This window comes from Chrysemys picta, chromosome 24, assembly GCF_011386835.1.
Source record: "Chrysemys picta bellii isolate R12L10 chromosome 24, ASM1138683v2, whole genome shotgun sequence".
In the NCBI taxonomy this organism is placed as follows: domain Eukaryota; kingdom Metazoa; phylum Chordata; order Testudines; family Emydidae; genus Chrysemys; species Chrysemys picta.
Window position 1 is genome coordinate 623,386 of NC_088814.1, and position 17,255 is coordinate 640,640.

Below are 17,255 nucleotides of genomic sequence, written 5' to 3' on the forward strand. Positions count from 1 at the left end.
AGGGTGTATTCACAAGAGACTCAAGAAGCTGCAGCCTCCCCCTGATTTGCACTCGATACTCAAAGGTCTGAGGGCCAAAGCTTTCCTTTCAGTCACACACAGTGCTTGCAACTAGTGTATCTGAGGCAAACCACTTGCTTAAAATTGTTCAGTATATTTAGTCAGTTATCATGCAGCTGCTACCCAGACATTGGCTCTATTGTATTGGTAATTGCAGAGAATCCAGTTTGGTCTAATAAAGCAAAGGGTTTATTAGCTGCACTGGCAACAGCTAGCTTTTAAGCTGTGGATTACATGACTAATGGCTCAGTCTAGCCCAGCTTTAACTAGCGAGGGAGACACTTTCGGTGCTATTTGGATTTGTTGAAATGTGCTAAACTTATTATAAAAGCTGCTGACTACTATTTTATGCATGAATAATTCTGAAACTTTCATTAAGTTGATCTTTTCGGCGGTTGCTGCTTTAATTGAACTCTGCTCCATTGTGAGGATTTCAGCAATTAATTCTAAATTGCTAATGATCCTGGTAGAGGGCAGTGGTATGGGGACATCATTGCCTTTTCAGCCTGGCTTTCCGCGAGTCATGTAGACTACTGGAGGAAGCAGCATGAGAGAAATAACTTAAATTACAATATTTGTACAATATAAAAATACTAATTTTGGTGACCTTCGTTGATAAATAGTGGTTTCTAATAAAGAAAGTTATTTACCAACCAATAGTTACCAGTTATGATGCTGGAGGAGTAACAGATCTGAGTATATGGCTATTAATTTTATTTAATAGGTAACTGGAAAACTCTAGATTTCTACAACAATGAACGTGCTGGTTAAAACCCTTCTCTGTAAGTCGGTTGAAACGGATGGTTAGATCACTGAGCTTTTACGTCGTCTGGACTTTTAATGTTTTGTTGCCATCAGAAGTTGAATATTGGCTTAATGCCTCAGATAACTGCAGCACGTGTTTCCATTTCACTTAGTTCATAAATTACTGATTGATCTGAATTATAGTATAGTAGGGTATTGCTTTACTTGAGTTTATGTAAGCCAATCAAATAATTTCTGTTATTAAAAGCAAAATGAACGTCATTTTTGAAGTAATGGTTGTATCTGTGTGCCTGTTGGCATAGAATTTCTCCATTTTGTTTCAAAGTACCTCTCCACTGTATGTTGTATTTACAACTTCCATTGACATATATTTAATTTCTCAGACATATTAGAAAGCTAATCTTGTAATGTGGAAACTCTTATTCAAAGCCAGAGATGTCTAATGTTCTAATTAAATCAATTCTTTCTAATTCAATATTTATTTGTTTTCAGTTACTGGTGCAGAAGTTTGCCAGGAAAACCCAGAGCACTTTATCTAATCAAATTACTGAAGGAACAACCCATGTCATAATGAAAACAGGTGTGTTGGAAGCTCTGTGAACAAACCAGATATTTAATGCCACATAAAACACTAACTCCAGGCTAAACAAAGAGCACATTGACGGTCATTCAGCAGGATGGTCTGAAGGTGTTTGATTAGGATGTGGGATTTAGAGTTCACTGCTTTTTTATTCTGTATCAGAGTTTGTGTGATCCCAAGTCTAAACTAAAACTTGACCCATCTGTCTTTTATTACATTTCATGGAGTCCAGATGAGAAGTTTCTGTTTTGGCTGCTTGTTTATATGGTATCATTGACGTGGTTACAACTAGAATTTGAAATTAATATATCATTATGATGAGCGATTGATGTCATGTCACGCCTGTAAATTTAAGAAGGTGTCAGCAGTACTTTGACTTTAGATAATTCACAACCAACCAAAGGCAGAGCAAGACATTTCCTTCTTACAGCATCCTTTGTTTTTGTTTTTAAAAAGCTCACTTAAATTCTTTCTCAAAAATCCAAATAGTCTGATGTAATCAAAAACAGACCAAAACTGAATTTTATTTGGCTTTCTAATAGTAGCTGAGAAAACCAATGGAGGCCATACTTCCATTGGAATAAAGTAACAGTGTTGCAAGATCACATTAACTTCAGAAAGTAAAAGATGTAACTTTTTTTTTTTTTTTTTTTTAATTATGGCACTTAAATTGCTTTTTGTTCTTTAGTAGAGCTCACTCATCTCTCTTAAAGACTTGAATAAACTTTATATAAACTTTAGTACCAGAACAGCTTCAGATTTTACAAATGCAAATCAAACTCTTAACTGATTAGCATAAGATTGATTGATTGGTTTTCAAGAAGGCATCAAACCTCTCCGTTCACATTTGTTACTCAAAATTTAAAATGACTTGGCATAGGTTAGTTTTAAGCTCCTTACTAAATCTATTTTATCAGCAGATGTTAAACAAAAAACTTGAAAAATTAAACTGTAAAGTATTTTATGAGCTACTGCTGTTAGTTGATCTGCTGTGTTACAGGATTTAGTTATTTATAATATTAAAATAACCTACTCTGTCCTCAGTTTTCTTCATAGGAACATTTCAAAATTCTTCAAGATCCAGAAGTGACTCTTCTTACCAGTTTAAAAAAATGATGTAGAAAGGGAAAAAAGTCTTTATCATTTTTAATCCATTAAATCCTCAACATACTCTTTTTGCCCTCTCCTTATGAAAGCTGGTGAAGAAGTCACAAGGGGAAAATCGGGAGGGTTTGAATATTTCACTTGCATACAAATTCAGAGTCTTGTATTTTTTGCCTTTCCAACATCTCTGAGCCCAATTCAATAGGAAACATGGGCTGGAGGGAGAGGTGTACAGTCAGAGACTCTCCACTGACTACCATACTAGATTCCTCCCTTTGAGCAGACCCAGGAGGGGGCAGCGTTAGGACATTGGTACTTTGAACCCCCTTGAAAGTGCGTTCATCAACCGTGTCATTGGGTAGTATGTGTTTTTCTGGCGGCGTATCACTTTAAATATGAATCAACTTTCAAAGTTGCTTTACATTATTTAGATGGCAAAACTGAGAGAGATCCCAGTATATTTCTACTTAATCTGCAGATATGGAGCTAGTGTGTGAGCGGACACTGAAGTACTTTCTGGGCATTGCAGGAAGAAAATGGGTAGTTAGCTATGAATGTAAGTATAATACTCTTTGGAGCAGTTATGTGTCCCGTCATCCCCGGTTTCCTAACACCACCTACTTTATATTTCATATTTAACATATTTTAGCATCTGGTATTTTTCAGAGTACCATCTGAATATTTAGACATTTAACGATAACACTCAGCTTCTTTTTTTTTTTTAAGTATCCATTGCTTCATTCAAATAACTGTAAGTGATTTCTCCCAAAGAAATACTTTCTCCATAATTAGACTGTTGGTGCTGATCCTGCCTGATTTAATGTGTTCTTCTCTGCTCTTTTTGTTTAGGGATTGTTCAGTCTTTTAAGGAAGGAAGGATACTTGATGAGGTGGGTCTGATGTCTTAAGAGTGAAATGCAAAATACGTCCATTGCACTAGCGTCCAGACACTATGGCGATGAGCATATTAATCATGTCTGAGACAGAAACAGGAATTAAATATTTGAAACTGAAAATTAATTGGTGGTGTTTGGGACAGAGGAGAATTTGGCATAGGACCAGAGTGAGGCTTCTAGGCCGTACCAAGAAATGTCACTCAAATCCACAGTTCTGCAGAATGCAGGTATTCCATGCTGCTGAACAAAGAGCCTCCCCTCTGATATTTTCTTGACCTTTTGTGTAGCAACGGTTCCAAAGATAAAATATGACTGTTGATGTTGGCAAATGCAGGGTGAAGGTAATTACCTGTTGTGTGTATGAAAGAATAATGTTGGAACACAACCACGTCCAAGCTCTTGCACTTAATTAACTGATCTATAGCCAACTACTGAAAACTTGCCATTGCAGCATCTTCTAACTTTGTAGTGCAGATAGCTATCTGAGACTAGAGCATGGATTAGGTGGTATCTGCCTCTCCATGTATAGTGCTCAGATTTTCTGCCGCAGGCACAGATTTTTGCAGAACCTTGTATAAGGAACAGAAGAGTGGCTGTAATGGGTCGGACCAAAGGGCCATCTAGCCCAGGATCCTGTCTTCTGACAGTGGCCAGTGCCAGATGCTTCAGAGGGAATGAACAGGACAGGGTAATTTCAAGTGATCCATCCCATCTTCTGGCAGTTGGAAGTTTAGTGACACCTGGAGCATTGGGCTGCATCACTGACCATCTTGGCTAATAGCCATTGATGGACCTATCCTCCAGGAATTTACCTAATTCTGTTTTAAACCCAGTTATACCTTTTGGCCTTCACAAAATCCCATTGCTGTGAGTTCCATAGGGTGACTGCGTGTTGTGTGAAGAGGTACTTCACAAACTTCGGTCCAGTGCAAAATTTCATAGTTCTGATGAGTAGAAATGGATGTCTTGCTTCCGCTCCACCCTCAGCTTCTCTGCTCAAAAACCCTAGGCTAGCATCTAAAGCCAAGGGAGAAGAAAAAACTGTACTAATCCCATAAACTTTCTGGGAGACTTCATCATTCTCCAGCTGGGTCCTACTTTACCCTTTATGGATGCTCCTGAAACTCTGGGCTCTCCAGCCAATGCTATGGGGCATCTACTGGATGCCCTTCGGTCTCAATTAATCTTCTGTTTCAAGCAATGTGAGAGGGGTTTTCAGGACAGATTCAGTCTCCCTCATTATGGAAACAACTACATAAGTCTGAAGTTGGGTGAAAATATGAGTTGTCTTTTTTTGTTTTTGTTTTGTTTTGTTTTTTAATTTTCTGCCAGTTCTTTATAGAAATCTATGAAGGAGCTTTCTTAAAGTAGTGAATAATAGACGATTGATTGAGAGACAGATGCAGGCCCAAGATTATCAAATAAAGCATTGTATTTACTATTAATCTAAATGGCAAGTGAATGCTTTGAAATAAAATAGATGTTGAAAATTAAATAAAGTTCTAGAGGTTATGTACTGATAGTTAATTTCTCCTGAATGAGATTTGCCTCTATCAACTGACTGCTGCTCTTCTGAGTCAGTTCAATGTGTTGAATAGAATTTGATTAGTTTTTTTTTTTAAAGAAACATTAATGTGATTAAGCTGCAGGATTCATAGATTCAAAGCCTAGAAAGGACCGCTGTGATCACTTAGCCTGACCTCCTGTGTAACATAGGCCATAGAACTTTCCCACAATGATTCCTAGACCGCATTTTTTAGAAGAATATCCAGTCTTGATTTAAAAATTGCCAGTGATGGAGAATCTACCATGACCCTTGGTTGATTACTTACCTGTTATAAATGTACACCTTACTTCAGCTTCCAGCCATTGGATCATGTTATATCTTTCTCTGCTAGATTGAAGAGCCCATTATTAAATATTTGTTTCCCATGTAGATACTTATAGACTGTAATCAAGTTGTCCCTTAACCTTTTCTTTGTTAAGCTAAATAGATTGAGTTCTTTGAGTTCATCGCTATAAGGCATGTTTTCTAATCCTTTAATCATTCTCATGGCTCTTCTCTGAACCCTCTCCAATTTATTAACATCCTTCTTGAATTGTTGGCATCAGAACTTGCCACAATGTTCCAGCAGTGGTCATACCAGTTCCAAATATAGAGGTAAAATAACCCCTCTACTCCTATACAAGATTCCCCTGTGATCATGGGATGCATAAACATTAGCTCTTTTGGCCACAGCGTCACACTGGGAGCTCATGTTTAACTGATTATCCACCACAACCCCCACATCTTTTTCAGAGTCACTGTTTCCCAGGGTAGTCTCCCAGCCTGTCAGGATGGCCTACATTCTTTGTTCCTACATGTATACATTGATATTTAGCCATATTAAAACACACATTATTTGCTTGCACAGTTTACCCAGTGATCCAGATCACTCTGAATCAGTGACCTGTCCTCTTTGATATTTACCACACTCCCAATTTTTGTGTCATCTGCAAACTTCATTAGTGATGATTTTGTGTTCTCTTCCAGGTCTTTAATAAAAATGTTAAATAGCGTAGGGCCACGAACAGATCCCTGCAGGACTCCACTGGAAATGCACCTGCTCAGTGATGATTCCCATTTACAGTTAAATTTTGAGACCTATCAGTTAGCCAGTTTTTAATCCATTTAATTGTGCCATGTTCATTTTATTTCATTCTAGCATTTTAATCATAATGTTGTGTGGTACCAAGTCAAACACATTATAGAAATCTAAGTATATTACATCAACACTATTACCTTTATCAACCAGATTTATAATCTCATAAAAAAAAAAAAGGTATCAGGTTAGTTTGACTGGTTCTAGTTTCCATAAACTCAAGGTGATTTGCATTAATTACATTACTCTGTTTTCATTCTTTATTAATTGAGTCTCCTACAACTGCTCTTTTATCTTGCCTGGGATTGATGTCAGGCTGACCTGCCTATAATGACCTAGGTCATCTCGTTTAGCCTTTTAAAAAATTGGTACATTAGCTGTCTTCCAGTTTCCTGGAACTTGCCCAGTGTGCCAAGACTTACTGAAAATCAACATTCATGTTCCAGCAAGCTCCTCAGTCAGCTCTTTTAAAATTCTTGGATGCAAGTAATCTGGACCTGCTGATTTCAAAATATTGAACAGTAGTTTCTGTTTGGTATCTTTGGAGGATGTTAGTGGAATGGAAAGAGTGTTCTCACCATATGGTAAGACTATATCATCTGGTTTTTTCCCCAAATACGGAACAGAAATATTTACTGAACACTTCTTCTTTTTCTGCATTATCAGTGATGATTCTACTGTTTCCATCTAGTAATGGTCCAATACCATTGGTAGCATTCTTTTTGTTCCTAATATATTTTAAAAATTATTTCTAATTGTCCTTAACTCTGCTGGCTGTAAATTTCTCCTTGTGTCCCTTTGCTTCCCCTATCAATTTTTCTACAATTTCTAACTTCTGATGTATAGGCAATTGGAGAATTTCTCCTCTACCACTGCTAGGAGCCTGGGTAGCAAACGAGGAATTGGAATTGCTCTCTCTTTTTTTTTTTTTTTTTTTTTTTTTTTAAGCATAAATTCAATCTAATTGGTATTACTGAAATCTTGGTGGGATGAGTCTCACAATTGGAATGTTAAAATCAATGCCTCTAACCTATTTAGGAAGGACCAAATGAAGGACAGGGGGTGGGGGAATGGCATTCTATGTCAAAAATAGCATTACTGGTTACCGAGTCACTGATAACTCGGAAGAAATTTATCTTGAATGCTTGAATGTTCTAACTGATAATGGACAATGCTTTTCAGTCAGTCTTCTGCGTGTGTTTGTTGTAAGGTTTCCAGTTTCTGAAATCTGAGAGCCGTTTCCTGCCTTGGCCCAATGGGCTCACCATGCCGGCTCACTTTTCTGTCTCTGACTTCTGATTCTTTACATTATCTTCCAGTACGACTTTGAAGTGAGAGGAGATGTGATCAATGGGAGAAACCACCAAGGCCCTAAGAGAGCCAGACGATCCCAGGCTGGAAAGGTACAGGCACATCAGCATAAGAAACCATTCATAGCTGTCAGAAGAATCCCATTCTATATAAACTGTTGTTTATGATGCCAGCTGAATAGCTGAAATATTTTTAAATTGTCTTTTAGCCTCCCATGAAATCAAATGTACAGAATTGTACATAACGGTGTAGTTGGCTCTGTCTCTGCAGTGCTGCTCCTAGAGCTTGCCAGTCATGCAACAGAAATATTCAAATGTTTTTGCATACCATGAGTGAATTACATCTTTTATAATACAGGTGTGGGCTGGCTCAAAGGAAGTGCTCTGCTAAAGAGACAGCTCCCTGGGAAGCTATTTGCAATCCCTCTGCCTGATTAAGAATCAGTGTTGATAGGTTCTGAAGGGAGATACTATCATCCTTCTACAGAAAGTAGAATGAGTGTGATTCAAGACATGTTTTTGCAGGCAGGGTGAATTTTAACTAAAAATATGGGTAGGTGATCCTCCGGGCTCTGGGAAATGGAGGTCTGGGGGAAGGAAAAGGTATAACCAATTTACGCTAATTCTCATCTAGAAGAAACAGGCAATGTTTCCATTGATCACCTGCTGTTTAACCTCTGAAACTTTCTCTCTGTACATGAAACTCTGTTCCCATGATTTAAGCGTAGGGTTTTTTTTTTTTAAGATAGTTATTTATATTCTGTGTGTAGGGACCTTTTGACTAAACTGCTACTGAAAACAGTTTGCAGAGTGATGGAATTGTAAAATACTAAATGTCATGCTGTCTTGCCACTGCAGTAGGAAAGAAATGGGTTTGTACAAAACCAAATCTCAAAATGATAAATGTTGTTTATTCTTGGGTTTAGGGCTGTGTTCAAATTGCACTTCAGCGGTTACAAAAAGTGCAGCAAATTTGACATTTTCTCTCTCATTTATCGAATCTAGGTGTTCATTATCTTCAAGGTCCTGTGCAAATAGTCTGTGGCCTTAAAATGTTTCTGGCATAATTGGTTGCTGTTTCACACCACATTGTTTATGCCATCAGATGAGACCCCAATCATCTAAGTTTGGGGAAAGCCCAGCTCTTATCCTGGAACCACATGGGTTTTTCCTCAAGCTCCTTCCCATTAACATTTGCCATTGTGGTACCAACCCCTCCAGTTGGCTGGGGAAATGTGCTGTGTTCTCATGGAATGGCAGTAATAATGCTCTGTGTGACTGCCATTAGAAGGATGGCAGAGCCATCAACTGGAAACAGTCTGTCTCCACTAGGCTGGAGAATGAGAAGCCAGAGGTTCTCTCTTGAATTGAATCCTACTGCACAGGAGAGAGAGAGAGAGGCAATTCATCCCTGATCTTTTCCCCCCCACCTTAGTTATACATGCACGTGCAATGCACTTATTTGGAGACCTTTCTCACCTTGCTCTCTGGTTAGCGTGTTTGGTAATATTCATTAAGAAACTGTAAATACAAGAATAACCTTTAACAAGATACAAGACTTCATACAATGTTCCTCTCCTTTTTGTAACAATTGCCAAACTCGAGTGTTAAGCCTAAAGAAACTCCAGCTTTATCCATTTTTATAGCATATGGGTTGCTTTGTGGAGCAGCAGTGTCTTTTATAGTTCTCTGGGCTGGCACTTCTGGGAAGCAGCAGTAGAAGGAGAAAAATAAAAATAAATGAAAAGCAAGATGTAATATGCATGTACTGTAGAAAGAGTGTGCTCTTCAGTCTTTGCCAGCAATATATTGATTTTTTCTTTTCGCTCCTATAGGAGCTAAAATAATATTTTTCAATTCTGTGGTAGCTTTCATCCCAAATTTTCAAAGTCCCATATTTTACCAATATTCGTGAACAAAGCCTTGTAACACCCTGTGAGTGTAGATAAAGATTAGCACCTCCTCAGCTACATCTGCAATGCTGTAGGATACTGCATCCATTGAAAATGCATAGGAAATTTAGATAGTGTAATTACTCACTTTGGAAATTAGGCAGGGTAGCCCTACTCTCATGAAGGATGCTATTTTAATATGATCAGAAGGGGTTTTATACCTCCTTCAGAAGATGGCATCTCTGGAAGCTCAGTGCCCCTAACATCATGTTGGATTTTTATTTCAGTGCTGACTTGGAAATAAGTGTGCCACATTCTGTTGTTAACACCACTTCTGTAGCACCTAGGTTGGGTAATTGGAAGTGTAATGATTTGGTGCATTCCTGCTTGCCTTGTGATATCTGCTGGGCTCACAACACAAGAAGGTCTGGCTACAGCTGTGCTTGTTGATTTATGATCAGTATTCTGTGATGTGTTTTCTCTGTGTGGATCAGTGTGATGTTCACACTACGCTACTTCTAAATCTTGTGCACATTCTTGGGTGTGTTTGCTCTGACTTTCTGAGGACAACAGCGCTGCAAGGGCTGGGCGTGGTCTGGCAACTCTTCTCGCTCCCGATTTAGAATGGTCATTGGAACTTCAAAAATCTTTAAGCAGTTCCCATAAGTGTTGCAGATTTTAATTGAATGATTAAGCAAGAGGGTTATGGAACAAGCATTAATTGCAAAATAGCTCTCTCCTTGACCTAATAAACCCTTTCCATAGAAAAGAAGAAACTTTATACCTTGCCTATGGGCCACTGAAGTGAGGGTGGCTGACCCAACGCTTCGTGAATGGGAATTTCTGTTTCTGAAACAATTGTTGAAATAATTCTAGCAGATCTCAAAAAATTTATTGTAGGCATGATCAATTTCTACTGTCCATGAGCAATGCAACACAGAATGTCAGTTTTAAATTAACCAGCTAGCAGTGAGGAAATCCATTGATGTTCAAGCTGCAAGAATAACAAATCAGATAAGTGAGGGGTGTATTTTCCGATATATAGACTGTGATCTTATATATATTAGCATAAGTCATATACCAAAGTCACAGGAACTAACATTTCCCAGAGTATACCTGTATACTGTTGTGCAGGGGTCTCCAGTGCTTTCATTCTTCAGACAACTTCATGAGAGAGAGATTCCTCTTCCAGTCCCAACCGTCCCCTGCTTGGTTGTCAAAACATTTAATTTGTGGACTACCAGGAAGAGTTTACTGCACCACAGCTGCTTCACAGAGCATAGCTTGAGACTCCCAACCATAGAGGGACCTCATACATCACTCTAATACAAACATTTCATTGAATGTCTGTTCTGCCCTGGAACCACTACCCTCTGTTCACGTGTGCCTTGTTTTTCAGCTCTTCAAAGACTTTGAGATCTGTTGCTATGGACCTTTCACCGATATGCACACAGGTGAGGGGTTCTGGATTAAGGGAATTTACTGTCATTTCTAGAATCCACAGAAAATATCTGCAGTGGCCATTGCAAATTCTCCAGAATTGTTGCCTTTGCTGGCCCTTTCATGGAGACCCACCTTTTAGGGCTATTTCATTGTGCTATACTGTAAATTGCAGATTAAACATGCACTAAGTGTTTTTTTTTCCAGTTTTATCTCCTTAACTCACAAAATGCTGCTTGACTTTTAAAAAAAAGTTTGGATGCAATTCTTTGTTTTGGGGGAAAGCTCATTATACCATGATACGCAGTCTGTCCTCTGCTGATCTCAGGAGAATTCCATCTCTGTGTTGGTGACATACGGATGGCACAAAATAGAATAAGATTTGGCTTTACAGAACACTTTTCATCTTGGAAGTCTGTCCCCAAAGCACTTGCAGGTGACTAGAGACCCTAACAAATACTGTGATGGCCGCCAAGCACTCCTTACAGCACAGAAATGCATACCATGATGTTACTAATGTAATGGTGTTTTTAATGTAAGGTGATGAGCCCTATAGAAATGCCTATAGGTAAATTGAATAAAAAGGAAAGAACTAGAGCCTTGAGGAAAATATGGCTTAGGATTATGGAAAGTAAGATCTCCAAGTTCTCTAATGCCCACCTATTCCAATTAATACTCTTACCACAAGCAACAAATTAAAGCACTCGAGACCAGTAATAACTAGAGTGCAGTTGCAGTGATAGTGTTAGAGCAGAAATATTTTATTTAAAAATTTTTAAAAAGTCTTGACAAATCTGGCATTTAGATTTCTTTTCCTGAATGTGGCAAGTCTCAGTCCTCTAAACTGTCAGAAATATCAAAGGGCTGTCACCCTCAAACAGAGCTGTACTTTACACTGCATGTAGATCCACTGAAATAAACATTACTTGGGAGGTCAGGTACTACCCAACCTGAGGTGAGGATGGAAAAGTCAGGCCTGTGTGAACAGCCCAATCAGAGAGATGGAATCTTGTCTCTCCTGGCCTCATCTGCCCAAGTGTCTGTAGAAGACTGTTCAATTCTTCTTATTACTCAGTAGGCAATTCTTAGAAGAATCTACTTAATCATGAAATTAGGCATTTCTGGCTCTGCTCCCTGATTGTCCAAAGATTTTTGCATAATGCCTCTAGGGTTGCCAGGTGTCCAGTTTTCGACAGAAGCACCCAGTTGAAAAGGGACCCTGGTGACTCCAGTCAGCACTGCTGACCAGGCCATTAAAAGTCCAGTTGGTACGGGGCTGGCAGGCTCCCTACCCGGTTCTGCGTGGCTCCCGGGAAGCAGCTGGCATGTCCCTCCAGCTCCTAGGCATAGGGACGGTCACAGGGCCTCCGTGTGCTACCCCCGCCCCGAGCACCGGCTCTGCAGCTCCCGTTGGCCAGGAACTGCAGCCAATGGGAGCTGCAGGGACAGTGCCTGTGCGTGGGGGTAGCACATGGAGCCCCCAGGTCCCCCCTATGCCTAGGAGCTGGAGGGACATCCTGACCGCTTCCTGGGAGCAGCCTGAGGTAAGTGCTGCCTGGAGCCTGCACCCCTCACCCCCTCCCGCACCCCTGTCCCAGCCCTGAGGCCCTCTCTTCTTCCTCCCCCCTGCCGCACTTCATACCCCTTGGCCCCAGCCCGGATCCCCCTCCTGCATCCCAACCCCCTGCCCCAGCCTGGTGAAAATGAGCGAGTGAGCAACCGAAGGAGGGGTAATGGAGTGAGCTAGGGGTGGGGCCTCAGAGAAGGGGCGGGGCAAGGGTGTTCAGTTTTCTGCCATTAGAATGTTGGCAACCCTAAATGCATTCCCATCAGTGTCTGCCTTGGCCACGTAAAATATTTTTAGAAGTAATCCTTCCATTCAATGTTTGACATTTTCTTTTCACATTTAAAAAAAAAAAAAGGCAGATGTGTAAGCACCACTCTCTCTGGAAAAAGTTTATGTACTCACTGTTGAACATTTGAAGTTATTTGAGTACTTTTCTACCCTCACACACAACTCCTACCCATTATCTTCTTAACAATTGAGACAGCCACAGTGTAACTTTATCTCTTCCTAATCTTACAAAAGAGCAGTTGTGAAAAGTAAAACACATATTTAAGCCTGCAATTATGCACATAGGATAAGTAGATGAAAACGATTGCAGCTTTCTCATTAGTTTAAAGCTGCAGGTATGTGGCGTCTCTTGTGAAGACAATTAAGCAGCAAAACTTGTAGCTTAACTTTTCAGTAGTAAAAGCACATATCTTCCCATCTTTGCTCTTCATTCTCTTCCCTGCAACAAGCTCTGATTTGTCCAGTATCACATTTATTTCTGACTGGATGAATTATCCCCATATCTCTTGACATTTACAGTAATTACCACAGCATGTGCAGTGCTCACTCTTAGTGCTGTGATGAGCAATTACAGGCTCCTCTGCTTAGGAGATTTTGTTATGTTTTTTTTCATCAAGAGTTCAGCAAATTAATGGGAATTAAACACTCTGGCTAGTTTGTGTTGATCAGAAATTATCACAGATCTGTAACTTTTGATTCCAATTGTAATTTCATGCTTTGCCTCTTAAGTTAAGATGAACTGACTGGCAGCATTTTTTCTAGGGGTGTCTGTTGTCTGCCTGGGACCCTGAGGCTCCCATGGTGGTTCTCCCTGCTGAAGAAGCTAGGATAGGACTATAGTAATAATTGGCCTGCACAGACTAGTAAGAGCAGGGCTCCTTGTTCTCTGCTTATGCCACAAATAAAGGGGATAAAATTATTTCACTTGTAACAACCACACTAGCAAGGTGTGGAGAACCTGGGCTGGATCTCTGACATGCTGGTCCCCAGGGCAGCGCAGTCATAACTGTAATGCGATACTTTTGTGTGACTTAATCAGGTGATCTAGAACGGATGGCGGAGCTTTGTGGCGCCTCAGTGGTGAAGCAGCCTCATCTGTTCACACACAAAGCTGTAAGTATTCAGTGATGATGGTCTAAGGTAAACTGTCCTATTGATTTCTCTCCGCCCCCCCGCCCCCCCAATAAATACTTAGTGATTTTTGGTGCTTGTAAAAGACTGATGTATCCAGATATAGATAGAGGTAGGTGCTGTTCACACTTCTGTGGGTGAACCAGAGTTTCATCTGTAGCAGCCCTTCTGTTCCAAGCTTGGCCTCCCCTGAGCACAGTGCCAGTAGTGCCAAGATGCATGTTGGTCTTGCTGTGTTGAGGTTCACAGAGCACTGTGTACAGGCCACTTAACTCATCTCATTGGGGCTCTCCTCCGGCTTCGGCTTTCGGGAGCAAAATGGCTCTGGTGCATTAACTTATAGTCACCAAGTCTCCCTGAACAGAAACTCTTGTAGAATATTCTTACAAAACATAATACACTTTTTATTTTTCCTCCTCTTGACTCGTTCACTGGAGCTATGCAGTGAAGCAAAGAAATACCCAGTTATTGCTATCTGCAGACAGACTGGAAGGGTTGATTTTATGTAATACAAATAACAGTCGCTATTTTTATCTTGTTTCTTATCTTGAAATCCTAGAACTCTACTGCTGTAATAGTTGTTCAGCCTGATGCTTGGCTCGAAAACGCAGGGTACAGAGGTAAGATTATATGGAGCTATGGATTGCTTTGTGGTGCACATCGTGAGTGCCTTATGATTCCACTGGTTTGGGTAATAAAATAGTAGTAGGTTTCTATAAAGGAAGCAGAATAAAGTCCTGTTATGTTTGGAATTGGGAGCACATCCTACATTTCGAAACAGACACAGTTGGTCATTCAAACTTTGTTTACTCTCAAGATAGGTAAGGGAAAAGTCCTGAGAGGTGGTTTGCCAGGCAGTCTCCTAGTCTGATGTGTAGTAGGAAGGTTGTGATGAAATGTGAATGTAAATATGCACTAAAATAAACTGCCAGTCCATGTATCCTGCATGTCTCCAGAGTCGGGTTTAGCTGAAATCTATCCCTGGCAGCAGGGCTACTTTCTAAAATTTACAGAGTTTAGGAGAGGCTTTGCGTTGTAGAGACCAGTGAGATCTAGTAGAAAACCTCAGCTGAGACAAAGAACACCCAGCAATAAGCGGCCAACAGTCTTCCTTTCCCAACCGTTCAAGCACCAGTACCCCAACCCCAAAATAAAATATAAAAACCTCACTTGTCTCTGGCCATCCACCCCACTTATTTAAAAAAGACACAGCCCCCTTGGCATTCAGTCTTCTGGGCAGTGGTTGGGACAAGAGGATCTCTTAGTTTCTTTCTCTCCCCACCTCACCTAAACTGAAAAATGGATCTAACCTGGGAGCATTTTAATGCCACAAACACCCTTTTGTGCCATCCTCCCCTATGAGTGTGTCCTCACATGTCTAGAAACATGACCCACACTGAATGTGTGTGTGCATGGAGAAACTTGAGAGTCTGTGATTTCGAAATCTTTTAGCGATGCTTATCAAAGACTGCTCAGCTCTCTTACCTTTATTAGTGTCTCTTGTATGGCAGTTTAAAGAGTTCCTGGGTAGATACTGGCAGTTTGTCAAGTGGCCATGAAACAGCTGCATTTTATGCAATGTCAGGACGTGTAGAGTAGTAGCCACCATGTAACTGATTTGAAATGATATTTTGAACACTGTTAATGAAAATAATGCTGAAATAGAATAGCTCACAATCTGAATCTCACCCTGACCTGCAGATATTATTTTATCATTCATATTTTGTTTTGCAGCAATCCAACAGAAGTGTACTGCCGTGGTGACCCGAGAGTGGGTTTTAGACAGCGTTGCATGCTATGAGTGCCAGGAGTTTGATACCTACCTTGTCTCCCAGTCATGATGGTGCTGCTGCTCTTCTGTTCCCATTGCTCAGAAATCCTTATCAGTGCAGGTACTTAAGGACCAGGTATTTTTAGAATATCTTGTACACCATGTGTCATTAATAAGCAATGTTGTTTCAAGACAAATTATCCAAAGTTTTACTTAAATCAGCACAAAAATATTTAATTCTGCCTTTGCACCATAAAAGTTGCTTAACTGCTACTGTTTAAAGACTGTAAAACTTCTTGCTCAAAGTAGCCCTATAAAATGTATGTAAAGTGAGTCAAACACATCTGTCACCTATCGGGGATTTAAAGCCCGACCTCCAAAGAGAAACACTGATGCATTATTTACCACCCCAGCCAGGTCCTGACTATTTACTCCAGGATGTTTTGGAAACATAACTATTTACAAGAGTTATATGGAGCTTGGGACTTGAATTAACTCAGCAGTGCAAGTGCCATTTATCTCCCTGATTTTTGCTTGCATAAATACCCGCTATATAGCGCTTATACCAACACACTGAAATATAATCGTTTTGGGATCAGTGGTACATCAACTCATTTTATTCTGGACCATGGAAAAAGCTGTTTTGAAAATAGTACAAACAGCTCTTTTGTTGTTAGTTGGCACTTAACACATAATTTCTCTATCCTAAAAACTTATCTACAAGAAAGAGCCTAAAAAAAGAAGCCAACTTAACCAACAGTCACTAACAAGTTAAAGTAAATCAGTCCTTAACCTCTATTCGTGATTGCTTTGTGATAATTTTAGTTCTATATGAGAGTATTCGTAGCATCCTGATGTAGTAGTGAACAAGATGCATTGTCACATCCCTGCTACCTATAATAAGCCCTAAAAAACTCTTTGATCCTAATACTTCATGCCTGCAAAATGAGAGGTCACAAGGAGAAAGAACATATTGCTTTTGCCTGTTGCCAAGGAATCCGCCTTCATAAATAATATTGTACTTTCAGAGCAGAAAGAGAAACTGTTTTCATAAAGTTATATTTTTAAAAAATTGTTTATAGTACAGTTCAAAGAATTGTTTGATACAATGACCTGCAGTAGGCTGGTCTAGAATATTTGTATAAAGTATATTTGTAAATGTTAGAATATTCAAAGCAAATAAATGTGACTGGCAAGTATTTTCCTTAGTTGTGCAGCTCTCTGGGTGTGAATCAGCCATTCAGCCTTGGCACTGAGACCCATATGGAAATATTTCTAAAGTCTAATCTCCTGGCGATGGGGGGGGGGGTGGAGGAGGAGGCCAGCTGGAAGAGATTTTATAATTAGAAATTGGAATTTCAGAGCTGGAGACACAATTGTATGTAGGTTCCATCAGAATGAGAAGCAGATGTGTTATCAAGTGTCAAACACAGGCAGATGTAGTCTAGCTGGGGCTTACTACCAGTAGGGTGAGTGCTGGGAGCATTTGCCTCAATCTGCCTATATTGCTGTTTTTCCTTTTTTTGGTTCCTTTTTCAAGCTCGTGTGACGGTATTTCATAACTGTCACGGCTGCTCAGCACAGCCTCACCTTCAGGCTGACATTCCTCTTATCTCTGGAGTCCACATTGGCTTTTTTATCTACCTTTCAAAAGATTATAGCTATCGGGGTAAATGTTGCCTGCTAGATGAGAGGGAAAGGCCGAGCCCCTCTCGCAGCTGCCACTGTGAAATTGTTCCTCTGATCCGGACACGAGAGTTGTCCTTTCCAGGAGGTAACGTAATAGTTCCTGCTAGATTATTGTCAATA

At 40.0% G+C, this 17,255-nt stretch overlaps 1 protein-coding gene across 5 annotated transcripts in view; it reads left to right on the forward strand.

Annotated features, from left to right (window-relative positions):
- BRCA1 (BRCA1 DNA repair associated) overlaps positions 1 to 16,645 on the forward strand; it is a 48,445-nt gene extending 31,800 nt beyond the window's left edge. For all 5 annotated transcript variants that reach the window (XM_042844013.2, XM_024111367.3, XM_024111371.3 and 2 more), the window contains 8 exons: positions 1,318 to 1,405; positions 2,988 to 3,065; positions 3,359 to 3,399; positions 7,367 to 7,450; positions 10,649 to 10,703; positions 13,584 to 13,657; positions 14,235 to 14,295; positions 15,410 to 16,645. In XM_042844013.2, coding sequence (XP_042699947.2) covers positions 1,318 to 1,405; positions 2,988 to 3,065; positions 3,359 to 3,399; positions 7,367 to 7,450; positions 10,649 to 10,703; positions 13,584 to 13,657; positions 14,235 to 14,295; positions 15,410 to 15,516 — 588 coding nt within the window. In that variant the 3' untranslated portion in view covers positions 15,517 to 16,645. The remainder of the gene's footprint in view (positions 1 to 1,317; positions 1,406 to 2,987; positions 3,066 to 3,358; positions 3,400 to 7,366; positions 7,451 to 10,648; positions 10,704 to 13,583; positions 13,658 to 14,234; positions 14,296 to 15,409) is intronic.
- Positions 16,646 to 17,255: the final 610 nt, after the last annotated feature.